Raw genomic sequence first — 27,197 nt, forward strand, 5'->3', positions numbered from 1 at the left:
TTTTGATAAGCACCAAATTTAACTTTTAAGACATAGAAACACAGCAAAAAGCAATACAGTCACTGAGTAGCTGTGAAGCAGAAGCATTTTTAACTTTTTATTTTTAAAGGGTGGAAGGATGAAAGGGTTACAAGATCTTAAACTTTCCAATACTTCAGTTGTTCTGTGTTTATGTTATTTTGAATTTGTGCCCAATTACTGTTACATTCAAAGAACTGTTAAATTTACAAATTCATCTTTCTGAATTTTCAGTTCTGATCCATCCTCTTCCTTGCCATTCCCACTACACAATCATATAAAATCCAGGTTTCTTAAACTTTCATAAAACATTTGCAACACTTGACTTTGTAAAGCCCAGTCTCTCCACACATTTTTGGGTTTATCTTCCTTTCTTGCCTTTCTTTAAAATTAGGGGATTAATAGTCTTGAGTCTATCAACTAGAGCCAACTTAAATAGTCTAAGGAGTAGAAAATTGGAACAGATTTTTTTAATTACTGTACTAGTATCATCAAATTAAAAGGTCAACAGAAATGCACAATGGGTGTGTGAGCAAAGTGATCTAGTGGTATAGATTAAGCTACTATCAACTTTCTGTCTTGTTTTTTTAGCACCGTTAATGTATATGTTTAGACCTATATTAGCACCTTGTCCCCGATAAAGAAAAAACACTCTTCAACTTGTAAAAATGGAAGAACACAACTTGTGCATACAGATGAAGAAGCTGCTAAATTTAGATGACAAGATCCTTGTCAATGTCCTCTGTAAAAAGAAAGAAAGGAAGACGTCACGTAAGAAAAAATGCTTACTGTCACTATCTTACACAACATTTATGTGATTCAGTTGCCTTTCCTAGGATTTACATTTGCTGTTATCTAAAGAACAGTCTTTTCCAAACTGGTACCAACCCGATGCAGTGGTTAATGCTCTCAGAATTCCTACCCCACTGTGTTCAGAGTTGTAAAGAGATATCTGGAGGATATTAGCTTGGAGAATAACGCTATAACAGTGGTGGCGAACCTATGGCACGTGTGCCAGAGGTGGCACTCAGAGCCCTCTCTGTGGGCATGCATGCCATTGCCCCAGTCCTAGGCCTTCAGCTGGGTTTTATAAAACCTTTTTGCTTTAGGCCTCCGCCGCCATGTGCAAAAAAAAAAAAAAAAGGTTAAGTCAATCAATCAATTTCAACTTCTCGCAGGAAAAAAAAAAGTTCTTGCAAAGTTGAATTGATTGAACTTTTTAGTCCCACCCAGTCTGCCGTTACTACTGCAGCCATGCTCACCCAATGGACCATGCCCACCAAATGGGCCACACCACCCAATGGGCCACGCCCACCCGGCACCCGACGATACATAAGTGGGTTTTGGGTTGCAGTTTGGGCACTCGGTCTCTAAAAGGTTCGCCATCACTGCATTATAAGCTATTTGGCTAATAGACTGCTGTTTTAGAAAGAGGTTTTTAGAGCCATACTGAGGAATAGGAATGCTTGGCTAGTTAGAATACAGAAGAATGACTGGTGAAAAAATGTTGAACCTTTAGAAATTCTAAAGGTATATATGATTCAGTCTTACTATTAAAGCTAAACAGTTTTAGCTAAGCAAGCTCCCTAATATGGTTACAGATAGTCTCATTTAGCAACCAGAACTGGGAATACTAACTCGGCCATTAAGCGAAATGGTTGGTAAGTGAAATTGTGACTTTGCTTATGATCTTACTTCAGCTTTCCTTTGTTTTAGAAATCTATGAAGGTCATAAATATGAGGGTGGTTGCAAAGTTACTTTTTTATTACTGTCATAACTGCGAACAATCATTAGACAAATGAGGACTGCCTTTATAAGCCAATTATATATAAGGTATTCTGAATTTCTTAAAGGAAAGCTGGGATACAAATGAAGAAAAATGGTCTTTAAGAGCTTCAGCCAATTCCAATTAGTTAATTCAGCTAATTAGTGATCACTAAAATCAGTGTTCATTAAGAGCATCATCACTTATTCCAGTTCATAAAGTTTCTCAGGTTGATATTCTATATACACTTATCTAGAGTAAGTTTCATAAGGCTGACACATTTACTGCTGAGCAAGTATGCTCAAAATTGCACTGTAGATCAGCAATTTTCTGGACAGCTAGTCTTCTAGAGATTTTAGAATTAAGGCCACTTCTCCTCTCTCCCTTTTTCAATTGTGGTCAACATAGATTGCATTGCACTCACGTCAGAAGCACTGAGGCACTTTCTGATTGAAAAGATTAGCAAGTGACATCACCATTACTCAGGGGGATGACCTGTTGGGAACTACTGTCAGGTCTCTGGCAGTAGCTGGAATGAAGTACGTGGGAGCTCAACCCTGCTCCACAGAAGCACACCGGTCTTGAACGTGGCTTGCCAACCCAGTGTCCTAATCATCTGAGGTACCATACTCCCAAGTCAGCACAGATATGTGATACTTACTTTCCTTAATGCCAAAGCAGTTGGCCCATTCTTCCAGAGCAATGTATTTGTCGTTGTCTAGATCACATGTCTCAAAGAAGCGAGTGGTGCAGTGCTCCATAGGGATCAAGGGAGCTCTAAGTGGGGCCAGTTCAGTGTGGGACAGGTATCTGAAAGGAATATCAAAGTGGGCACAATTACCACAACTCCAAGAAATCTCATAGACAAGGCATGCATGATGGTTGAAAGAATCCCCAGCATAGTTTCATTGCATAAAATTACCGAGCAAGTAACCTGGAGCTGGAAAAGCATTTACGAAAAAGACAATGATTGCACCATTTTGCTTTACACTTCTGCCTTATAATCTTTTTTATTCGGGAGTTCCGAAACATTTTGAGCATGAGATTTGAGCAGATGATGGAGAATATACAACTGTGCTTGGGAAGTGTTGGAGAGCAATCCTCCCAAGAGGGAGATTAGTCTGGAATTGTATGTGAATATAAGAGGGCAAGGTCTGATACCCCCCCTCCCCATGCCTTTGAGCCTTATTTACTCTTTCCCAGGTCAAAGTTACCAGTCTGGGGAGAATCCTGTGGAATAGGAATAGAACAATAAAGTAGCTTGTTTGAACTCTACAAGTGTGGGCCTGCTTGTCTGTACCTGACAGGAGGGCTTGGGAAATAGAAGAAAGGAAGAATAATGAATAAGATAGAATGGCAGGATCAGGGTTGAATCCCTGAAATTCCTGTCAAAAGTTACCATCAAAGAAAACAAGGCTAAGATTTTCAACTCATGTTCCCCAACTTCTCTTCCGTAAGAGAGCTGAAAGTTTGCTATGTGTGCTAGGCTTACTGGATGCTTCACTAATCACTTTCCTTTTATTTCTTACTCAAAATGGGCAATTTTGCAGCAACACTGAAAAAGGACCACAGTGAAACTGAAAATAATTCAGTGTTGTGGGACAGCTTGAATAATCCTGAATAATAACTGGCATTAAAAGAGTGGACTGAAATACAGGAACGTAAAGTCAGTGTGGCATGGTGCTTAAAGTATTAAGGTACTAAGGAAACCGAGATTCAAGTCCATTTCTGGCTACAACTTGGGTGACTAAGATTCTTGCCTCCCACTCTCGTTGAGAGTTCAATCCTAAGCAGATGTTTCTGTTTTAGGGTGCAAAGAAAAAATATCTGCTGCAAACTCCACATAGAGGTCAGGAAGAGCAGTAAATTCTCAGCTCCATCCAGTCGCCCAAATTCTACCTCAAATTAACAGACTGGGGGGGGGAAGGCATAAAAAGAAAAATTAACTGTCTATATCTCCTATTATCTTGCATCTTTCTTCTTTTATATGTTTCACTTAGATAATATATATCACTAAGCCTTCCAGAGTATAATGTGCAGTTTCCTGTTCTATGGGACAAAGAGTTTTCCATTATCTCTTTTTTCCATCAACATCTTTACAAAGAAGCTCCTTATGATGATACCTTAAATATTTTATGCCTAATCTCAGCTTAAATATTTAAAGGGTAAATGCAGTCTGCATTGGATCCTTTATAGTCTGGCATCAGACTATGTTTTATTCCCTCTATATATTGTGATAAGATCTTCAAACATTTTTAAAATGAAATACATCTCAGGATTTGAAAAAAAAAATCCTATTTAATTATCCTGGAAAAAAAGCACTAATCAGTTATAATGAACAACTTGTCATTATTTGAGAGCAGTGTCTGATTTTTTTTTTAATAGTACCCTAACTCACTGATTAATTTTACCTGTTATCTTATTTGATTTCACCTGTAATCTCTAAACTAAACTGGAGTCTTGATTTCTGTTTCCCAGGTGAATGTTTTAGCCCCACCTTGCTAAAGGCTAACCAATAGTAACCAAGGTCTAATTTTGTTAATGAGCTAATGGGACTTGTCTATACCAAGTTTCTCATAAGCCAAGAATAGCAGTATCTACCCATCCACAGGATGCAGGTCTAGCTGTCCAAATTGCCAGTGCACAGGGAAGATGTACATGTTGTAGTTCTTCTCAAAGTCACGGGCCAGGAGTTCTACTGGATGATCGCCAGCTTCGAGACGCTTCTCATTCTCGTGGAGCTTCTTCACCTAGTCAGCAAAATATAGCGTATGTGTGTGGGGGGAGAGATATTGATTGCACCCCTTTATAAGAAAGGCATCATAAACTGTGGGGCTCTGCTTAGGTGTGGCTCTTGCTCACCTTGAGTTTCTGCTTCTCATTCAGCAGGTTGTTGTCCTCATCCCGCTCGTACAGGGTGACCAGCACGTTCTTCAGCCAGTCGCGCATACGCAGAGGGAATTCAGTCAGTTCAGTGTCAAGGCAGGCAGGAATGACTGAAATGCAATCAGAGCCCCATCAGTCCAGGCACAACTTATTAAAAATATAACCCAAGAGCTATTGTATTCAGCAGCAGACACACTGATTGGTGTTTTCCACTGTTCCCAACTAATAAATGGCAGAAAGGCTATTAGAGACCAGCTGCAATTCTGTGGTAGGGCAAAGATGCTACTGCTTTGTAACTCTAATTACATCCCCTTACCTCTGCAGTTGATCACATTGGCATTGTGATGTGCAGCACAATCCTTTTCCCACTTGTTTCTTCTACCCTCTATCACCCTTCCAACTCATTGCTCCCTTTCCCCAGCACTGTTGCACCATTTAATGGCCATTCTGGTCAATAGTTTTTTCCATGTCTGTTAATGATGCTCCATAACTTCTACATTGCAGAGAGATTATCTTTTCAATTTTCTCCAGACATTATTTTCAGTATTCTGAACCAGTCTGAAAGGTATTTTAGAGTTGAATTTAGCAACCTACAATGATACTGATTTGACCTGGCTTTTGCTTTAAAAAAGGTTTAAAGATTTCCCCTTTAACTAAAAGTCAAGGAATAGTAATAAGTAGGAGGTGGAATCTAATACTCCAAGTCAGAAATGTAGTATTAAAGTCCATTAAATCTGAGCGATTCCTGAAATTCTTTTCATTTCATGGGATACAGATTTCCAAAGCTACCATTCCTTTCTTTCCCAAGAAAAACTGTTTGCTTTAGAGCAATGAAACCATCCTTTTCTTAGGTTAATTTTACTTTGGAGAGCCTGCCTGCCATGACCACCCAGATCCTAGTTAATGTTTCTTTTATCACACATAAGGGAAAACCCTCAACAAAGTTGCTTGAAAGCTGCTTTTACAAGATTCCCTCTGCGTCACTGATGACCTTTGAAGCCTGTGTGTGTGTGTGTGTGTGTGTGTGTGTGTGTGTGTTTAAATGACTTTCCCTTTTAGCCACCTATCAGAATAAATGGTTTACAAAGCATCAGACAATTGCACCTAAGTGCATATGATTAAAACCATGAATTGTATGTGTATGTGTGGGGAAGGGGAATGCTAAAAATTTACTTGCTTTATTTGTAAAGGCAAATATTAATTCATGGAGTATTAGAAACTCTGGGGACAATACACTCACAGTTTGAAAGGGAATGACTAAGCACTGATGTGTTGGCATTGTCTGTGCTCAGCTACTGGCTGGCTGAGACTGAGCAATCTCAGTGGCTGAACATGCTCTCTAACTCCAAACTCACACATATATGGAACACACTAAGAGAAAGAGTTACACATCTGCAGACATTAAGAACAGGGAGATGTTGCAGGTTAACGTTAAAGTATGTTGAGGTCAATTAGCAAATAGGAAGATTGGTGATGTGGTCAATATCTCTGTGTTAGCTGTAGAGGCTGCTTCTTGATTTAAAATGAAAGCCATCGGTGCCAAAAGTAAAAAAACATTCTACCAATGAACATCACGGTGAAAGCATCTTTATTGTGCATGCTCTGTTCTGACCAGATGGAACTCCACTCTAATGGTCCTAAATTTTAATTGTGAAAATAGCCAGAAATATCTGTGCCAAGGCTAAGTAAGGCTAGGAAAATATTTAGTGTCTAATAGTAGTGTTATAACAATCCGGAACACTATAGAGATAGACCTATAGACAGCTATATCACAATCACTGCTGTGTACCAATTGTACAGGTAGACATACAAATATGGACGACAACACTGCATTTCTCCTTGTATTGTACAGTGAAAAAGCAGTGATTGGGTAGGGCTAGGCCCTGCCTGTCTCAAGTCTGCCCAAGTCTATTATATAACCTGACAATGAATTCAAATGGTTGAGATTGGGGAGAAGTTGAATGCCATGCTTTTAGGCTGACCAATGGACTCTGCTACTTGAACAAAGAGAGAGAGAAAAGTCTTTCTGGCAATATGCACAATGACCTTTATAAAAATGAATGAATGGCGGGAAGGGGATAAGGCTTAACCTTTAGGAACTATCGCTGAATAAATGAGCTAAGGAAACAAACTGTCACAATCAAAGAATAGATTAAGGTTAGATTTCAACATTGGACGATTTATCATTTTCCAACTGGCACAGAAAACCAGCAGGATACCCTTTATCCAAACCACCCATGCACTCCGTGTTGATTATATATGGCCCCCATGTAGTTCCAAATTCCTTAGATTGCAGGAATGTCAAGTCCCTAGATTCTGAAAGAATTTACTTTCTAATTGGACTGTTCCACTCTTAAGGATAATAACTCACCTTTGCAAGGTCCAATGTAATCCAGGTGAAGTTTGTGTCCTTTCTTGGTGCCCTCCAAAGTACATTTGGTGGCAAAGAAGTGGCAGGAGGTGTCATAGGTCTTGTTGTCAGTACCACATACCTTTGCGAAAAAGATTATTGTGTTAGAAAAAGTGTCCAAATGGACCATGGTCTTTCTCCTACTCCATGACAACAAATCAACAAGTCTACTCAGATTAAACGTCAACCTATCAAATTACATGACTCAAAATGCAATTGGGACTTTTTTCAAGGACTAAGCTCACATTCCCGAATTCAAATAAAATGGAAAGTTCACTGATGTCACTGCATTTCCAAATGATGAATGGTCTTTCCAAAGAGCTGCATACTGTATACATACTAAAAGAGTATGAGGTTCAAGATAGACATTTGTGGTGGGTCACAAAACAAATCCCAAAAGGTAGAGTCAAAGTCCCCTAATGTTGCCTTCTGTTATTTATCCAACACAGAGAGAACCACTGGTAAGCACTGCCTCCCATTCTCATCTGCCTTCTTCAATCTATAAAGATGGAGTGATGATTAAAAATTGCAGATGTTCAGAAATGAACAGAATTATGTACTGCCAACCAAATTGGCCTCCATTCATAATCTTACCCTGCATGAGCCCAGATAAATCCTCCTACTATGATCCCTTTTCCTCCAAAGCTAAAGGACAATCCTCCCCATGTTTCTTTAATAAAGGCAGAACTGGTAGTAGCCTATACAGTAATTACATCAGCTTTCATTGGGGAACCTGACATGCAATTCATTACAATCTTGAATATGTAATTATAATTCAGCTTCACTATAGTTGAAGTAGTTCTTTTTTCTTTTACTGATATATATTTACTCAACTTGTGTTGTTTCTAAAGTTTTTGCTTACCTTCTCAAACACTGCAGTGCTGGTTGGGCAGCTGGAAGGATCTTGGCATACACACATTGGAGTGTTGCTTTCATCTACTTCACAGACTTTGCCGTGTTTGCAGTGGTGGTTTTGGCAGGGGTCTAAGGAAAATCAGAGAAGCCACTTTAGAAACAAAAAGGGGCCAATGCTGCTTCACAAAAATTGAAGGACTAGTCATGACAAAATCATAGCCACCACACTCAGGCTTTAGCTGGCTCATCAGATGCAGGAGAGTCTCCTAAGAATGTTTATGCAGGAAATTGTGAGGTCCAGTTAAGTTGTTTGCATTTATCACTGATTGGAGCAACATGGAAACTACCGGAACCAATCAAAACCAATATGTGGTTGTCATGAATGGTGCAAATTTTTCTGTGAGAGTATAATTTTATTGTCTCCCTGTATTCTCAAAAAAAGCATCTAACGTAGGGTTCTCAAACTAAGATCCTCCAGAAGGTCCCAAGAATTTGAAGGGTTGCACTTTTTTCTTAAAAAACAAAACAAAAACCTGATCAGACAAAACAAGAACAAACTCACTTCTAGCCTTGTTGTTTCCTTTGCCTACAGAAACTCACAATGAGCAGTTGTGGTTCTACAAAGTTCGCAGAATTTCTGATTTAATGTATTTGTGAAGTTCTGGTTGAATGTGGTTCAAGTATTTCTCATTTAATCAGTTAATAACATTCAACAAAAGATGAATTAAGCTATTTAAATGAAGTGTGGATTGGTCTCAGAAAGACAATATCCATCCTCAGTCAATTTCTTCCTCTCAAAATTCTTTAAAATATAAATGGGCAACCTGCACTGCTGTGGAGGCCTATCATGAGTCTCTCCCACTCTTTCCCATAGCTAGTAGTATCATCAACTCCTTAGAAGGAAATGAACTGGTGGAAAAACGAAGTGATAAACGTAGTTTATCACCTAATTAATATGCTAAGATTAAGATTGGATTGGTGTTTTCCTGTTGATAATGGGAGGAGGTGATCAGCAATCTATAGTGAATTGCCAGGAGGAGAATACTTCATTGTTTCACCTTTGACTCACTAGAAAGGAGAAGGAAATGGAAGCCCCTTGCATGGTTTACTCTCTTTGCAATTAAATCATTTTGTTTTGCTCTGAGGAGATGTAAAGAGACACATTGATTGCCCGATTTGGGACCTGAAATGCCATTCACAGTATAAGGGGAGGGGAACTCTTCCTAACCATCACCTGACTCTCTTGACACTCCAGATCTGATACAATAATCTGCCTGATTCTTTTCAGCCCCGAATGAAAATCTATGCACTTCTTATGCACTCCAGTCTCAAGTTTACTTTGATCGTGTTCTGCGAGGACCTAGCTCTCTGGAGGAGAAGGCTCCAATGCTGGGAAAGGTGGGAGGCAAGAGAGCAAGGTAGATGGACTCAATTACAGTAGTGAAGAGTGCACTGTTGGAAGACCTGAGAAAACCAGGTTAGGGACAGATTGTCCTGGAGAAAAACTGAACTGTGCAGTCACTAAGAATCGTGTAATGAAATGAAATGAATGGGAATGTATGCACTTCAGTTCTCTGCTGTTCCAAAGGGGAATGTGTGTATGTGTGTATGGGATTACAACATAAATGTTTCTAACTGCTTGACTGATGACAGACTGTGTGCCATGGTCCTTCTCGATGCTTAGCAGCCACATAGATTTTTTCTATGAATCTTCCCATATATGAGGAGAAAGCGGGCATCAAACCCTCCCTCCCTCCCTCTCTCTCTCTCTCTCTCTCTCTCTCTCTCTCTCTCTCTCTGTGTGTGTGTGTGTGAGAGAGAGAGAGAGAGAAATGTTTTCTTTGTCAAACGATTCCCATTTGATTCTCATTCCCAATCAGACTAATAGTGAATGTAACACCACTGTGCAATCTGAAGAGGGGCTCCTGATGTAAAGGAACACCCCGGAACGTATTTCTTTCCACTCCAAATGTGGCTTCTTTTTTGACAATGGAAAGATATGTCTTATTTTTTTCTTCTTGTATTGGTTTGAGGTTTTTCCCTCTAGGAATGGGCTTACTGCATATGTCATGGTGACAGATGCCAGTTTTAGTTCTCTTGATATCTTATGTGCATAAAATGTATGTATCTGTTACAGATGCGTAGATCTTGCATATACACAAAATACTTTACATAAGTACATCTTAGGAATCTAGCTATGCAGCCACGTACTTTCAGCCACAATCTCCTCAACATCCACAGTGGTCTCTTCAAACTCGCCAATTTCCACCTGGACTGGGTTGATTCCAACTGGTTCCTAAATGAATAGATACAATGAGATTAATTACAGTTAGGGTCTGACGGATGGATATTGTACCCAAGACTTGGAAGCCATCTTTATTTATTTATTCAATATGGATGCCACCTGCCTCTGAATGACTCTGAGAGCTTGCAACAACCCCCCGATCCGTGGACCAGTACCGGTCCGCGACATGCCAATAACCGGGCCGCACAAACAAGCAAAGCCCCATCCGGGAGATGCAGGCATTACACAAAACCACGCCTCCTCCAGTCCGTGGAAAAACCTCTCTCCACGGAACTGGTCCCTAGTGCCAAAAGGTTGGGGACCTCTGCTTTAGGCTATAGAATGCACAACTAGCACTCTAAGAATTGAAATGCAACACACTTAGAAGGTGCCAGGGTGAAGAACGCTGCCTTCTAGTATATTTAAAGTACCCACATGCAGACACACCCCTCACATTTACAAAAAGCACCAAAAGTTTAAGAAGCAAGGTATTATTTTAGGTCATAGCTGTTGGTGTTTTCAAAAAACAACAACAAAAAAATTCCTGATGCCTACTTTTACAGGTGACATGTTTATTTTTATTGCTGCTTCACTGGTTTTGTTGAGAGTCGCCTAATATTATGGCATATAAGATAGGTGACCATCTAAGTGAGACTAACTAATTTTTAAAAGCGGCTGCTGTAGGCAAACAATTTGTTTACTCTATTTCTGACGTGTATTTCTTTACTTCTGACATTTATTTTATATTCTAACATTCTAGGCCAGTGGTTCTCAACCTTTTTAATGCCGCGACCCCCAACTGGTCGTAAGTCGAGGACTACTCAACTGGTACAGCACCGTTTGCAGAATGGGACTTTTGATGAGCTCAGCAGGGCAGAGACAGCCTGAACAATTCCTATTGGCTTTTGAAAGCCAATAGAATAGACTCTATTCAAGAGAGTCTATTCTATTGGCTTTCAAAAGCCAATGGAATAAAAGGGAGTAGCACAGCTAAGGAAAAGGGGGGAAAAAGTGGCAGACTGCGTTGTTTGGCGACCCCCGTGAAATGGTTGTTCGACCCCAAATGGGGTCCCGACCCACAAGTTGAGAACCGCTGTTCTAGGCATTTATATTCAGGCAAACCAAAACAGTGCCAACCATGTTCAAGTGGGATGTGTTAATAAGCTGGAGGGTAAAAACAAACAAACGAGTGGAGAGGACCTAGCCACAAAACAGCCGAGTCAAGGCTGAGCAGGTTTAGTGGCTATGGCTATGGCAGTCTGATTGACTGGAAGGATAGATATAATCAACTGTGGTCAGGAAAGAAAAAAACAAGTATACTGAAAAAAAAAGGAATTGGTATCTTAAGTAGATCTCTCAATAGGAGCACATCACCCTACAAGAGTTTAGTATGTTGGTATATGTGTGATATGTAGGTAGAAGTGAGTGGAAGAAAGCAAAAGAGTTGCATTTAGGAAACCTGTAGCAGCCAGAGCAGAATGCATCTGCTGTTACCTTCTATCCTGAGAATTTAGAGCTATTTAATTCCCCATCCCACTCCTGGGGATGTTCGCGTGAAAGAAGAGCATCAAAGAAGCTGGAGAGGGGGGAAGCCCTGCATTACTCTGTACCTGTGTTGCAGGGTCCTCTATAACTTCCATCTCCTCCGGCAGAGCATCCTGCTGTAAGAGAGAGAGAGAGAAAAACAGGGAATTAAAGAACAATGACTTCTACTCGGAGTTCTCAGGTTTGTGCTAGAATTCTACTCCTACTGCTGGAATATCTCTTCTGCTTGTGTACATCCTCTGTATTGCCCTCATCCCTCACTGAACAGATACCATAAACATTTTAATTTGATTTCCTTTGCCACAATGAGGACCAAGGAGCCAAGTATTTCTTGGAGCACCTGACCCCTTATTTTGAAAGATGGAATTTCCTTATCTAATTCCTCTCTGGGAGGCAAAGCCCAAATTGAAGGTACTCAATTCTCCTTGGCCATAATGCATTCATATAAACAGTACTAAGTTTCCTTCATATTCTCTTGGCAATAAATGCACGCATTTATTTCTCAGGGGATTTCTTATCTTTGTTGTTTTTATACTGGTTATAATATTGGAGTTTATAGGATATTTTACTGTTTCATTAATGATAAGGCTGCAAGTATAACTTGAAAAATGTTAAAATGTGACTTTGAAGTAGTTTGCTTATGGTAGGGTTATGTTTGCTCTGCCTGTTCTTTTATATAATATTGGGTATGTCATAAGAAACATAATAAATTGAACGAAGATGGAACAGGTAAAAGAAAAAGAGAGGGGGTCAAGAATGAAGGTGATGAATTAATGTGGATCAAATGAGTGACTTAGAATAGAAAGAATGAAGGATTCAGAATGACAGCAGAGGAAAGTGAAGACTAGGAAAGTCATGATTAGATAATGATGAAAGCTGATGAAACCATCAAAAAGAGAAAGGTTAGAAATTTAAAGAAAACATAACAATTAATCGGGATATGGACTTGGTAGAAGCAAGAATAAGTGGCATAGTCATAGTGAATGGTAGTAGTCTAAATTAGATTTAGCTATAATTCTTTTTCTTGCATCATGCCTTCAATGACTTTCACTTATGTCCTTTTTTACTTTGGAAGTGAACAGCTTTTAAAGTATAGGTATGTACTTTTATATATATTGATATATTGATATATATCTGATATATTTACTAAAGGAAAGAATCAATATATTGCTAGAATTGCTATAACTATCTTGCTAAAAGTTTATGTTTTGTCATGCATTGACAAAACTCCTTGATTGGTGCTGGGTGGACTAGACTGCAAAGTGCCTGAGATATAACTGGATAAAAATTAATCAGCAGAAGTTGGAAGCTTTGGTGGTTGGGTAGGAAGGCTGAGAGTGATCTTCAGTGCTGGTCTATTTCTGAGTGTTTAGAGCAGTGAGGTGACTTGGCGTGCTTACTTTCAACTGTACTGTACAGCATGGAGAGTTTGATACTTCAGCATCTATAACAGTCAGAAAATGGGGGAGGGGGGTTAGGGCTAAAGATGATACTTACTGGAACTGCCAGCGCCTTGCCTGCCAGGCAGAGGAAGAAAAAAATCCAGGCCCGCATCTTTCTTTGAAATCTGAGTTTACAGAGAAAAAAAGAACCATAGTTTATTTTGCAAGTTGGAGGGAAGTATGTACGTATTGTTTCCCTTATATTTCACAGTAATCAGTATTTTGAATCTGAATCTTTCATTTTTAATATCCATACCCACTTCTTCCATAGAACTCAAGGCAATATACAGTATATGCCACAATGTCATGTCCATTATATCATTGCATAAAAGATGAAAATTGGATAACATTATTGTGCACACAACGTCAGGTTGTTGTCGTCCCCCCCCATTGTTGCCATGATTTCCCATTATGATTATCATCTAAGGTGGTTTACAAGACAACCCGAACCACTAACTAGCCAACCCAGCATATTGTCCCAATCTGTGATTTGGAATGGTGATCCATTAAGGTGTTTCAGTGGTGCTTAAGGTAGTCAGAAAAATGAAAATAAAAATATTTCTTTATAATAGCAAAAATCCCAGGAAATTGTCACCTGTCATACCATTTTAATGTCAGGCATCGATATCTTGGGATATGCAGCAATTGTATGAGGTAGGAGTCTTTTTTAAAAACAATTACATCATATTTTACTTATATCTGGGAATCCAACAATTGCATTTATTCACACCATAATTCCTGTACACCAAATTGCCAAACCCTCGTTTGGTCCAGATTATTTTTTTAAAAAGCCCACATTAAAAAAAAGGGCTGAGAAATGCTCCACTATTATCCAACGATCAACCTTCCAGATCTTTCTGTTCCTAACTGAATCTCAACCATCTGAGGAAAGGTGGCAGATAATTACTAATTCCAATAGAAATCTGAAGCACCCGTGCTATCAGAAAAAAAATGCACTGGAATAAAGCTGCATTTGCATACTCGGTAATGCTTCTTGTTTACTGACCTATTAAGACTATCTTGGTCCTCTTAGGCAGGCAATGGAAAATAAATAGGAAGAACATAGCTGCATTGATTCTCTTCCTCTACCTCAGGGGTGTCCAACATTAGCAACTCTGCGGACCACAATTCACCAGAATTCCCTAGCCAGCCATGAAGAATTCTGGGAGTTGAAGTCCAGAAGTATGCTTTTTCCAGGAGTCAATGTTCCCAATAAAAAGTTCCATTTCAGATCAAACAAATGCATAATATGACAAACTGAAGTATGTGACTTCTTATTCTTGGCTGTATGTAAAATCCATGCATGTTGGTGGAAATCTGTATTATTATTCTTTTGCAATAATGGTATTCAAGCTTGCCCACTTTTGGTTTTTGCCAAAAAGAAATATTGAAAGAAAATCTTGAGAGATTAAATGTTTTGCTTATCTACAGTTGACATTCCATTGTTGTGCTGGTTCCATCTACAGGCTACTAATATCAAGGCTTCATGCCTTGAACCTTGATCATTCTCTAGGGAATTGCTGGCAGAGAGGCGCAATCCCTCCACATGGTGGTATTTGTTCCAAATCCAAGTAACAAAATTTATTTTTTTCAATGTACATCTTTTGCAATGCAAAATGAGATAAACTGGAAAGGAGGAATGTCTGCTTTGTCTACCACATATGCAAGAGTCTGAATGGGCCCACTGTGAATCTACAGATGAACCTCGCATGGTGAAACTGCTTTGGTAATAATAATAATATAATAACAAAAATGCTCATGCTAGCCACTCACAGGTCAAGGGCAGGCATTCTCTGCCAGACAATGTGTTGCAATACTTATAAATGCCTTTGCAACTTGCTTAGACAGTTATATTTGTTTCTGCTACCTTTAACAAGGTAATGCTAGTACAGGTTTGTGCCACAATCTGCCTAGATATTGATTTATTTCATAATTTTGTGCCTACATTTAGAGCACAGTATTAACCAGAAGGCATGGAGTATAAATAGGTCCAAATAGAAATCATGTAGTGTGGTTGTCTTTGTAACCGGCAATGTGGTAGATCCACATCGTAGATCCAGATTTTTTACAGGCAGGGGCAGCGAGTGTCTATTTCCCTTTTCCTTGGCTCCGCTTTAATGCATTCATTCCTCTTCTTACTCCTACCTATTTACTCCCGGTTCAGTACATGGCGTCCCTTCCTCTTTCTCTCCTTTATTTGCTCTGGAGACTGCGGAAAGCATCTTCCATCATTGCCAAGACCTGAAGCTGAGGTCACTAGTTCTTCCCTTCCAAGGGCATTTTTGGGTGGAAAAGTACAGCTGAATCTGGCTGTTTCCTTCATCCCAGATTTATAAGGGCTTTTCTTATGCTCCAGGAAGCTTGGCATATTTGCCTTGCTTTCTAGCTGTATTTACAACCAAGGCAGGAGAGTTCTATGAATGGGGAGCCAAGGGGGTGGATGTTCAGAAAACAGCACCCTTCAAGAAACAGTTGTCAATGCCGGGCTAAGATCTGTGCCGGGTCCTCCAATGCCAGAAAATACCAGGTTTCATAGCCTGGCATTGCGCTAGAAGTTTTGAGACCATCAGACAACACACCAGTCAATGCTAAGTCCTTCCACTTGTTGTGATTGGAGGTAGAAAGGTTGTCTGAGCAAATAAGTCCTGCATAAACATCTGTCACCGGAGACAGGAAGCGCATTTATGTGAAAAACAAAATATAAAGAAAAGCCTCATCAACTAACTTATTTTTGAGAAAAAACTGCATAGATATTTTGGCTGAGAGGTCTGGCTAGTGCTTTGCCATAAACCTGTGGAATACAATAGCGTACTTCTCCTGCTATGAGGGCTTGTTTCACAGTCCTCATGCAGGTATCCATGAATGCTGCCCTTCAGTGCTAAATGCCTTTGTATTAATAGGGCTGCAAATTGGGACAGGGGGTTTGAAGCAAAATTCTGGGTTGCTATTGTGGGAGGAAATAATCCAGCTATCTGATATGAAACTTTTCCAGTTTCTCAGAGAAGTATTATATCAGGACCACTCTGGGAAATTAAAATGGGTGGACAATTGATGCTGTTCAAAGTATTAGGCTGGGAACAATAAAGAGTCTGCTGCAAATTTCCATTGTAGATTTTGCCCATTGTTAAGTGGAGTTCAAGTTTATTTCATAGAGATGATGATACTATCTTAAAAGGTTGTTCTCTTTCTGTGGCTGATTAGGGTAACATAGATAGATTTGATGCAAGAAACTTTGTCTTTCATTAGCTGCAAATCTTGTCCATCTCTTTCTGTAATAACTGTGCTCCACTTAACAGAAGCCCTATTCTTTCTTCTCACTAAGCTCAGCATTATTTGCTTCTTCGGTATTAAGTAGCTTGCCTCCTCTCTTTTTCTCTAGGGAAGAGTAAATTTCATTTTTGAGCTTTGAATGACTAAAATTCACTTCTCTATCATCTCACTTGCTAATGTGTTATTTTTCTCCATTTTTCTCTTTCAAGATATATCATCTGCCTCCCCCATTAAAATAGAATCTCTTTCCCCTTCTTCTTTTTGGATTAATTCCTAGTTTTAAAGTTGGCATATCAACTTCAAAACCAAGCTTCAATATACCGAAAAAGTTGTGTGAACGGTTGGACTTCAGATTGTGCCCTGCCGTAGATTGTCAGAATAGCTATAATTGAGCCATGTACCCTTTCTGTAGTCATCTAGGTTTTTATAACTTCATGTGGATCCGCTTTTGCCCTTACTGAAAACAAGTGTCTTTAGTGGATTGCTTAAGTAATAAATGTGGTGCCATATCTAAGACCCCAAGCTATCCTCCATTTTCCATAGCCTTCATTTCAGTCTTTGACAGTTTGCATGAAAGAAATGTTTACCTAGGAACCGCCAGTTGAATCTCCTAAGCATCATTGTTATTTACCTGGGGACAGGTAGATGACAATTATGGATGAATTATCATGCTAATATAGAAGCTGGAGCATGTAGAGAATAATATTTAACATCTGTGAGAGGGATCTTGGAGTCCTAATGGACAATCACTTAAATATGAGCCAGCAGTGTGCTGCAGCTGCCAAAATAGCTAACACAGTGCTAGGCTGCATGAACAGAGGGATAGAATCATGATCACGTGAAGTGTTAATACCACTTTACAATGCCTTGGTAAAGCCACACTCAGAATTCTGCATCCAGTTTTGGTCACCACGATTTAAAAAAGATGTTGAGTCTCTAGAAAGAGTACAGATAAGAGCAACAAAGATGACTGGGAGATTTGAGGCTAAAACATATAAGGAATGGTTGCTGGAATTGGGTATGTCTAGTTCACGGGTCAGCAACCCGCGGCTCCGGAGCCGCATGCGGCTCTTTGAGCCACCTCCTGCGGCTCCGGAGCCTTCTCCGCCATTTTCATAGAGAGAGACAGAGACAGAGAGGCACTTGTGCTTCCCTTCTCTCTCTCTCTCTCTCTCTCTCTCAGATGCAGATTTGCCCCTTGCTCCCGATTGGCCCTGCAGCCGGATGCCCTGCCCCCTGGGAGAAGGGTGGCCAGGAAGGGCCTTTCCGGGGCTGGTCCAGTCCGAGGTGCATGTGGCCAGAGAGCCGCGCGGGGAAGCCCCAGGATCGATGCTGGGAGCGGCCCAGCAGAGCCTCCGCTGAAAGGGCCAGCCCTCCCGCAAGCTCCTGCTTGGCCCCTAGTGGGCCAAGCACGAGCAGAGCTGGAGATGGAGGGTGAGTGGGGAGGAGGGAGGGGGCTTACTTGCACCAGGCGGAGGGGCAGCCGAGCCGGCCTCGTGTCTCCCCGGGCTGGGCAGCAGGCCTGGCGGGGCCAGCGGCCGGCAGGGGCATTGGTTCCTGCCCTTCCCCGGGCCGGGCGGTAGGCCCAGCGGGGGCAGCAGCTGGCGGGGGCATCGGTTCCTGCCCCTCCCCGGGCCGCTGAGCCAGCCTCGCATCTTCCCGGGCTGGGCAGCAGTGGCGGCCGGCAGGGGCATTGGTTTTTGGCCGTCCCCGGGCCGCTGAGCTGACCTCGCATCTTCCCGAGCTGGTCGGCAGGGGCATTGGTTTGTAGCCGTCCCCGGGCCGCTGAGCCGGCCTTGTGTCTCCCCGGGCAGCAGGCGGCGGGGATATTGGTTTCTGGCCGTCCCCGGGCCGCTGAGCCTGCCTCGCGTCTCCTCGGGCTGGGCGGCAGTGGCGGCCGGCAGGGGCATTGGTTTTGGGCCGTCCCTGGGCCGCTGAGCCAGCCTCGCATCTTCCCGGGCCGTGCGGCCGGCAGGGGCATTGGCGGGGGAGCTGTGTTTGGGCGGCGGGGCATTGGTTTGTAGCCGTCCCCGGGCCGCTGAGCCGGCCTTGTGTCTCCCCGGGCGGCAGGCGGCGGGGATATTGGTTTCTGGCCGTCCCCGGGGCGCTGAGCCTGCCTCGCGTCTCCCCGGGCTGGGCGGCAGTGGCGGCCGGCAGGGGCATTGGTTTTTGGCCGTCCCTGGGCCGCTGAGCCAGCCTCGCATCTTCCCGGGCCGTGCGGCAGGCGGCGGGGGCATTGGTTTGTAGCCGTCCCCGGGTCGCTGAGCCAGCCTTGTGTTTTCCCGGGCCAGGCAGCAAGTGGCGGGGAAATTGGTTTCTAGCTGTCCCCGGACTGTAGAGCCGGCCTTGTGTCTTCCCAGGTTGTGCGGCAGGTGGCGGGGGCATTGGTTTGTAGCCGTCCCCGGGGCACTCAGCCTGCCCCCGTCTCCCCAAGCTGGGCGGCAATGGCAGCCAGCAGGGGCATTGGTTTTTGGCCATCCCTGGGCCGCTGAGCCTGCCTCGCATCTTCCCGGGCGGCAGGCGGCGGGGATATTGGTTTCTGGCCGTCCTCAGGCCGTTGAGCCTGCCTCGCGTCTCCCCGGGCTGGGCGAAAGTGGCGGCTGGCAGGGGCATTGGTTTTTGGCTGTCTCCGGGCCGCTGAGCCAGCCTCGCATCTCCCCGGGCTGGGCGGCACTGGCGGCCGACAGGAGCATTGGCTTTTGGCCATACCCGGGCCACTGAGCCGGCCTTGTGTTTCCCCGGGCCAGGCGGCAAGCCCGGTGGGTAGTGGGGGCATCAGTTCCTGCCCGTCCCCGGGCCGCTGAGCCGGTCAAATCAACGGACGTGGAGGTGCTGCAGCTGGCTTTTTGATTCGCCGCAGACCTCCATTGACTTCCATGGGGATTCTTGGCAATGAATGGGGCTGATTGAAATCGCTTCAAGAATCAAGCTGCAGGATGGCTTTGAGTGGCAGAGACACAGAGAGCTACAAATGATCTCCACAGGAGATGCAGCAAGGTCAGGAGACGAGAAAGAGTCCGCTATGTCTGTGCACAAGCCCCGAAAGCTTTCTTCCTCTCCCTGCCTTTCTTGCTGGCCCTCTGATGTAAGCATCTGCTGGGTTTCCTCAACCTCCCCCCCCCGTTTTATTTTAATCCCACCATCGCCTCCCTCTTTCGCAAAGTTGACATTCCGAGGACTCGTAGCTCGCTTCGCTCCTGGAGTCACTTGGCAAAGTTTGAAAGAGAGGCTGCCTGCTCCCACCTCCCACGGAGCAGAACTGCTGCTTCCTCGTCTCCCAGCGAAAGAACCCCAGAGAGCTGGAAGGCGTCCTTTCTCCCACTTTCCGCTTCCCATCCTCCCTTTTCCAAGCACCCCTCCCAGAGCAAACCAGAAGCCTCAACTCCAACCTCCTGCAACAGGCTGAGATAGGCGAGCCCGAGCGACCGTCTTCTGCTGCCTCAGAACATTCACTGCAGCAGCTCTTTCTCCCTGTCGGCTTCCTCCTCCGCTCCCTTGGAACCTTCGCGCCAAAAGGCAGCAAGAAGAAAGTCCCAGAGAGGGAGAGCGCGGGGTGACGGGAGAGCAGTCTTTTCCAAAGGGAAGAGAAGCCAGGACTGCAGAGCCGTTCATACCAGAACTGGATGGGGGGCAGGGCAGGCGCATGTTTCGCCTTAAGCTCCTCTCTTCAATCAAGACCTGTGTTCTGTGCGCATGCGCGTGCACATTTTGCGGCTCCCAGGTTTTTTTTTGTGAGGGAAATGGATCCAAGTGGCTCTTTCACTGTTGCAGGTTGCTGACCCCTGGTCTACTTTAATGAAGAGAAGGACAAGGGAGGAACATGATAGCAGTGTTCCAATATCTCAGGGGTTGCCACAAAGAAGAGGGAGTCAAGCTGTTCTCCAAAGCACCTGAAGGCAGGACAAGAAGCAACCTAGAACTAAGGAGAAATTTCCTGACAATTAGAACAATTAATCAGCGGAACAACCTGCCTCCAGAAGCTGTGAATGCTCCAACAATGGAAGTTTTTAAGAAGAGACTGGACAGCCATTTGTCTGAAATGGTATAGGGTTTCCTGCCTGAGCAGGGGGTTGGACTAGATGACCTCCAAGGTAACTTACAACTTTATCATTATTATCTTTGAATATAGTAATGAATTATTATAATAGGACTTTAATTACACCATGTTACACATTAGTCTAGTATTAATGTTTCTATCTATTAAATAAGGGAGTAAGGTAAGAGAATACTTTAGTGGTATCTTTGTCATCATTGTTTCAACATGTATTAATTACCAAGTTGTGTTAATGACACACATGTCTCCATTAAATAGATACTATTTGCTAATTGGAAAACTGTGGAAATGAGAACTTCTCCATAAACTTGGATAAAAAGAAATACTTTACATTGACTGAAAATTATACTAAAACTGTAAAGTGGTTTGTTTGATTTTGTTCTTAGCTAACCAGCAAATCTAGACAGCTATGATGATGGATTCTGTTCTGATCACCATGTGAAATATGTGCTGTATTTGAAATGTTAGTGTTCACTATTGTGGTTATTTAATTATTGTTATAATTATAAATTAAATTTAGAAGGCTGACTAACTCACCAGGAATCTTGAATGGTATACAAGATAAAAACAAAATTCAAGTTAAAAATGGGAATAAACAAGGAACTAATATAAGCTAACACAATAGCACCATCACACTCAGAGGACACTTATCCCATCTAATGTGAGCTTGGGGGAAAAAAACCAAGTTGTCAAGGTCTGTTTAAAAGACTGCTGGATTGGGATCACTCAAACCACTGAGGGTTGCAATTTCACACTGTAGGTACCATAACAGGTAAACAGGGTCCCATCAGCTTGCATTGTTTTAAAGACAGGCTTGGAACATGCTTAATTTGTCAGATCTTATAAACCATGGATGAGAGATAATTCTTCAGATAACTAGGGCCCATTCAAAGAAGTGCTTTATAATTAATAATCAGCACCTTAAATAGCATCTGGAAGCCTGGTGGTAATGAGTGCAGTATGCACAGCATTGTTACATAGGCAAACTGAAGTATGCCCATTTAACTCTTCATGCACCATATTCTAGATCAGATCCAACTGCTGAGTGGTCTTTATTGAATAGGATCACAGATACATCATACATAATCCATAAACATAAAATAAGAATTGCCAAGAATTTTGCCTCATTTCCAGGATAAGTAACTGATGGAATGAATTTCAGATGCCATCAACTGTATAATTAGGCTAGATATGAATATGATTTTAGGTTTAAAATACATAAAATTGAAATGAACCCATTTAGATTTTACCAGATTTGTTTCTTATGAAACTGCTTTTTAGCACACATCTTGAACAACCTATTTTGCATTCTTTCATCTCCTAACCATGCTGGAGTCACAAAATCTCTAGCTCAGATTTCTCCTGTATATTGTTTTATTAAACTTACAAGTTTCTCAGAGGCAGGGGAAATGCCTGAAATCACCAGCTTTAAATAGCTTGTTATGACCATTGCCTAGAAATGTCAGCAGAATGGCAGAATCTTAGTCAAGCTTTATGTAATTAACAGTCCTAAAATCATGGAAGAAATTCAGCTTTTGAATTTACAGTAGTATTTGCTGTAGATCAATTTTAATGGAAGAGGGCAAAATTTTAAGGTTGTAATAAGGGGCACAATTGTTTTCAAAGTCAGCATAATTCTGTAAAGCATTGATAACGTTCTGATTGAAAAACAGTGGCAAAATGGACTTGTTCTTTAGTGAGAGATGGTATATTTTACATACTAATTATTACATACAGCATTGAAAAAAATCTAAAAGGATCCCAACTTGAAGCTATATTGATGTGGACATTTTTTGAAAATTCACAGTGACACACCAAAGGTTTTTACTTTCAACTGTGTCTGTTGGTAACCAGCAAGTACATAATTATAGCCAGAGGCTCGAGCTGCAGTTTTCCACACATACCCTAAAATATGTATTGTTGAATTAACTCAGGCCCTTGTGAATAAATCTGGGCTGCATTGTTAATTATATAAAAAGGAGATGCTTTCATTTGCCATTCAGGACAAAATTGGAAAACTGATATGTAATCTAATTTCATGTGAAACCGCTAACAAACATACCTAAATGTCAAAGCCAAAGTTTAACTGAAAAAAAATGTATCCGTTTCCCACTCTTTACTCTCCTGTTTTTAGTTTAAATAAATTAAATCCCTTGGAGCAATCCTTTTCTAAAATTCCACATCGGTGCTGCTTTACCATGCACATTATTCTTACATACTGTGGAATTCTTTCTGGTATATTTAGACCAAGATTTCTTTAAAATGTTCAAATGGGTTGCATTATGTGGAACCATATTAGCTGGCATTTTGTAAAAAATAATTCATATCCCTCTTTCTCTCCAGGAGCTCATACTAGTGTATACTGTGCCTCCCTAATGTCCCAGTTTATTCTTTACATCTTGAGGTAATTTAAGCTGAATCATTCCTCATGAGTGGGTGGAGTCTGAACCTCAGCCTTGTCAATCTTGGTCTAGCATTCCTCTTTTAACAGCAAGCTGGTCCATAGATATGAGCAAACCCTCCACGAAAGTTCATTGATAATTCTAGGTTATATTTCAGTGGCTCTTACCTGAGAGTAAGCACAATTCCCATCTAACAGGGTAGGCTGGTTCCTGTCCCCCGAAATCTTGAATGTGGCTCCCAGGGGCCTCAAGCAATTTCTTATCCAATTTTAATTTTTCATTGATAGAAATTATTAAGCAAACTTTTGATTTAATTCCAGGGCACAACTCAAAGTAGAACTTAAGTCTTGGTCTCAGTAAAAGTTGTGTACCACTCTCTTATGGGTCAATTAACATACGTTTTCCCACTGGCTCCTACTTCTTCCCTGCAATCAGTGTGCTTAAATACAGCATGGCCATATTCAATCTTCCCTGCTTCTGACATCAGGGAAGAAGCTACAGTCAAAGTTTCTTGCTCATGCTGTGCAAAAGGGACAGGAGGAATTTATTCTCCCAGTGCCTCTCCCACTAAGAAGAAAGAGATTGTTCCAGCAGTCATCTGTGCATCATCACAAGACCTCTGGGGAGATGTCCTATTTCTTGGAAAGAAGGATGATCTGGCAGCACCAGCGGTGTCTAAAATTTCACTCCTATAAACTGAATGGTACGACCCACACAGATTTACCATTAGAGGGTGAAAAGTATTCTTAAGACATCCAGTACTGGAAGATGGGGCTTAATTTGACTGTAGTGTTCCAAATAATTTTCATTATGTTATTTTATGCATTTCTTATGCTACAAAAGCAGAATCAGCTGTTCAACAGACTTACTGTCAAGTCCCAGCATTGAAAAGTCCTTGGTGCTCTCTGAACTTGTTTGTTTTCTTGCAGATTAATAATGTTACCTAGTTTGGATAATGAAATGTCTGCAAGAGAACAACCAAGCTCATAGAGCACAAAGCACTCATTTCTCATTTCAGTCCTGAGCTACAAATATTCTCCTTTATCAGTCCCAACATTGTCAAAAATTAGGAAAGTAACCACAATTTGGACTGGATGGTAGCCTAGATAGTCATTATCTATGAAAAACCACACACTTATACCTCACAGACAGTTGGAAAAGTTATTAGCACCTTTCTTACTGTTGCAGAAAATGACCATACAGTATTATTAAATTACCACCTGCACAATGAAATCTAAATTAAAGGCATGGTGCTTCTACCCTTTGTTTCTTTATCTACTAAAGGATAATCATTCCAACTATTACAGTTTGTGTTTGTGTAATCCTTGCTCTTTTAATGTGCCATTTCAAAAACAATCTAAGCGTGAAATACTAAGTATGGAACACAGATTCGGACCTGAGTCTTGATGACCCTTGACACAAATTAAACTTTGGATTGAATAATAGATGGTGTAGAATAATTTCTTTTAATTAACTTGAAGTGTCCTGTCTTTTGGATGCTGTATAGCAAATCAGCAGTATTTTGGGTCAAAACCTTGATACAGAACACTCCAACTGAATGCATCCTTTCCTTTCACATCTGTGGTCACAAAGGCCAGGGCATCTCTTGAACCAGAAGACCCTGAAAGGGTTTCCATGGGAGCCGACATTCCATTGTAGAAGAGTCATAGCAGAGAAAAGAAGAGATTTTTTTCTCTCTCCCCGTGAGGGTGGGGCTTGGCAAAAATGTGAAAAGTTGATATCTCTTCCTCCCTCCCCTTTCCCCACGTCTCCTGCCTCTGCCTATGTGGCACACAATTGCTTTGTCTAAACGGGTTTCATGGTATTCTGCATGCATTTCCTTTCATCTCTCTGCCCAGGCATTTGCCCAACTCTTTTTTGTCCAATTTACCATCCTTCCAGAATAGGTTTTTTTTTTTTTTAAATCTGTGGCATTTATTGTTTTTATGTTTTGTCTCTGGAAGAGAATAGCATGCCCTAAACAACATAACCTCCTTCTTTATATTGTAAGAGAATGACACTTACATTTCAAAATAACACAATTTGACTTCACTGAATTGTCAAAAACCTTTTTTTTCCAGGGTGGGTGGGTGGGCAGGAGAGGGAATAAAAGACTCTTCTGGAAAGGGGAAACAATTTAATTCTTCTTTCTACTTTAGTCCTGTAAAGTCAAGGAACGAATGCTGAGGCAATTAATTTTAAAGGCAATGAATTGCATGCTTCCTTTTGGATACGCTTATATACAGATTGAAATAAATTCTGCTTTGCAATAAAACAGTAAGAAATAAAGATGAAGATGGAAGTAGAAAATTATGTCTTCCGCTCCCTTTTTCAAAAAGCAAATATAGCCCAAGCAAATGTCCTAAACAAGGTTTACTTGCCACGTTTATTCTTCAGTACCTGGGAATGTATTCCATGTGTCAGTCCTAATTAATTAGGAGGCAATAAATTGTAACAGCCTAGATACAGGGTAGCAATTGGCCTGAAAATAACTTTACTCTCTTCCCTATTTATTCAGTAAGTAGAAAAGAGCACTGATAATTGTTGCCAAAAGTGGATGTTATATTAAACTAATTCAATTAATAAAAACAATTAGCAGCAAAACAGAAGTTAGGCACAGCATGCAGTACAGTACAGAATGTCAAGAAAACACTTGAATATTCTTACACATCAATGCTATTCTTGTTAGGCTATTCTTCAAATGCAGATATTAGTTTTGGGCCCTGTCAGTACTCCTTTACTTAATAACAGATAAAGGAAGAAAAATGAAGAATAAATAAAAGAATAAAAAATAAAATAAAAGAGAATAGAAAAGTAGATTTTGATGCCATACCTCAAGGACAGGGCAGCTGAGAAAACTTCAGCCTCTCTCAAGGGTCTGAAGGAATCTAAGTGTCTTGGAGGATGGCAACAGGAAACTGTTTGGAGGGTGGTTGGGCTGAGCTTGCTTTCTCCTCCTCCTCCTCCTCTATTTTCCAAATTTGTTTCTTTCTCTCCAGCTACAAGTGGGCTGGCTTTCACCTTCTCTTCCCTTCCCACCCCCTCCTCCTCTCAAAATATATTCTGAGGCTGCAGCCAACAGCTAAATTATAGGCCAGAGCAATCAAACGGTGTCAGAGTCTGTAAAGTTGAATAGAGAATAAGAAAGAGGCTGTTGCTGTCTTTATGGAAACTATTGCCCCATTGAGTACTCCAATGAGATCATTTTTTCTCTTAGGTTTTCCAAAATGTTGGCCGCTTTGAAAGAAGAGGGTGCAATTGTTGGTACTCTAAAAATGAAAAACTTGCAGTCTAGGGAGAATGATATTTATAATGAGGCATAACAGACCTAGGAGTGCAATAGAAGATGATAGATAGATAGATAGATAGATAGATAGATAGATAGATAGATAGATAGATAGATAGATAGATAGATAGATAGATAGATATTCTTGTTGGAAGAGTAGCATTTATTATGCCATTAACTCATGCAATGCGAAATGTGTCAGTCGGTCTGCAAAACATTGTGATTGTCGTTACAACAGATTTAGGAACTTATTCCAAGAAAGAATAGTTACAACTATTATGATAATCAGTTGCTAGATCAAACAAGCAATCTGTATTTGTATTTGTACACATTTATGCTATATAAAACTACTTCTATTTTATTTTTGGAGTAGCAAAATACATAGTTTACTTGGTCAGAAAATCAAAGCACAATATTGTCACAAATTCAGTTTATAGAAATAGCTGTACTACACAAGTTGGTGGTGTAGGTTTTCCACCAACAGACAAATAAAAAATGTTTGTCAGTTCCTCAATTTTTTTTCCAATATCAGAATTACTCCTTTTCACATCCCCAGATATGTATTCATAGATGCAACATGAACAGACTATAAGTTTTTCATTTCTATTTTCTCCCCTATGCCTTGGGTTGAATTTCTTCCTTCTCTTAGTGCAGGCCTTACTATTATCCCATGTATTTGCGATAACAAACACACAATACTAATCCCCATGATACAAAGTTACTTTGATCTTTTGACCCAAGTATGTACCAGAGGGTTACAGACTGAGTGGAGACGCTCCTCCATATTAACCCCATGGGAAGACCAGGGCACCCCTGATCTTCAGATCCCCCGTCATCTTGATACCATTTGGGTGCATATTTTGGAATTCCTGTCCAGAAACCACCTATGACAGGCTCAGGCTGTGGTACCGGAACAGAAAGTATAATGAAAAGGCACTTGACTAGGGCTGTGATTTGTGGCAGCAGCTCTTTGGATTAA

At 41.3% G+C, this 27,197-nt stretch overlaps 1 protein-coding gene across 1 annotated transcript; it reads right to left on the minus strand.

The window, feature by feature from the left end:
• LOC120304790 (SPARC-like) lies at nt 1–25,915 on the minus strand. The gene is made up of 10 exons (XM_039335743.1): nt 25,766–25,915; nt 13,262–13,331; nt 11,830–11,880; nt 10,147–10,231; nt 7,943–8,064; nt 7,042–7,162; nt 4,647–4,780; nt 4,386–4,534; nt 2,446–2,594; nt 1–760 (listed from the first exon to the last, which is right to left on the minus strand). The coding sequence occupies exons 2-10, from the start codon at nt 13,316–13,318 to the stop codon at nt 732–734; spliced, it is 897 nt and encodes a 298-aa protein (XP_039191677.1). The 5' UTR covers nt 13,319–13,331; nt 25,766–25,915; the 3' UTR covers nt 1–731.
• Nucleotides 25,916–27,197: the final 1,282 nt, after the last annotated feature.

This window comes from Crotalus tigris, unplaced genomic scaffold (genome assembly GCF_016545835.1).
Source record: "Crotalus tigris isolate CLP2741 ecotype Arizona unplaced genomic scaffold, ASM1654583v1 scf7180000017658.5313226, whole genome shotgun sequence".
NCBI lineage: Eukaryota > Metazoa > Chordata > Lepidosauria > Squamata > Viperidae > Crotalus > Crotalus tigris.

What these genes read in the sequence shown, in the direction of transcription:
- LOC120304790 (XM_039335743.1), bottom strand. Translation starts at nt 13,318, where the DNA reads ATGCGGGCCTGGATTTTTTTCTTCCTCTGCCTGGCAGGCAAGGCGCTG. An exon ending in GCACTGCAGTGTTTGAGAAG is followed by an intron (nt 7,163 to 7,942) that starts GTAAGCAAAAAC and finishes TTTTTCGCAAAG; the next exon opens with GTATGTGGTACTGACAACAA. An exon ending in ATGAGAAGCAGAAACTCAAG is followed by an intron (nt 4,535 to 4,646) that starts GTGAGCAAGAGC and finishes TTTGCTGACTAG; the next exon opens with GTGAAGAAGCTCCACGAGAA.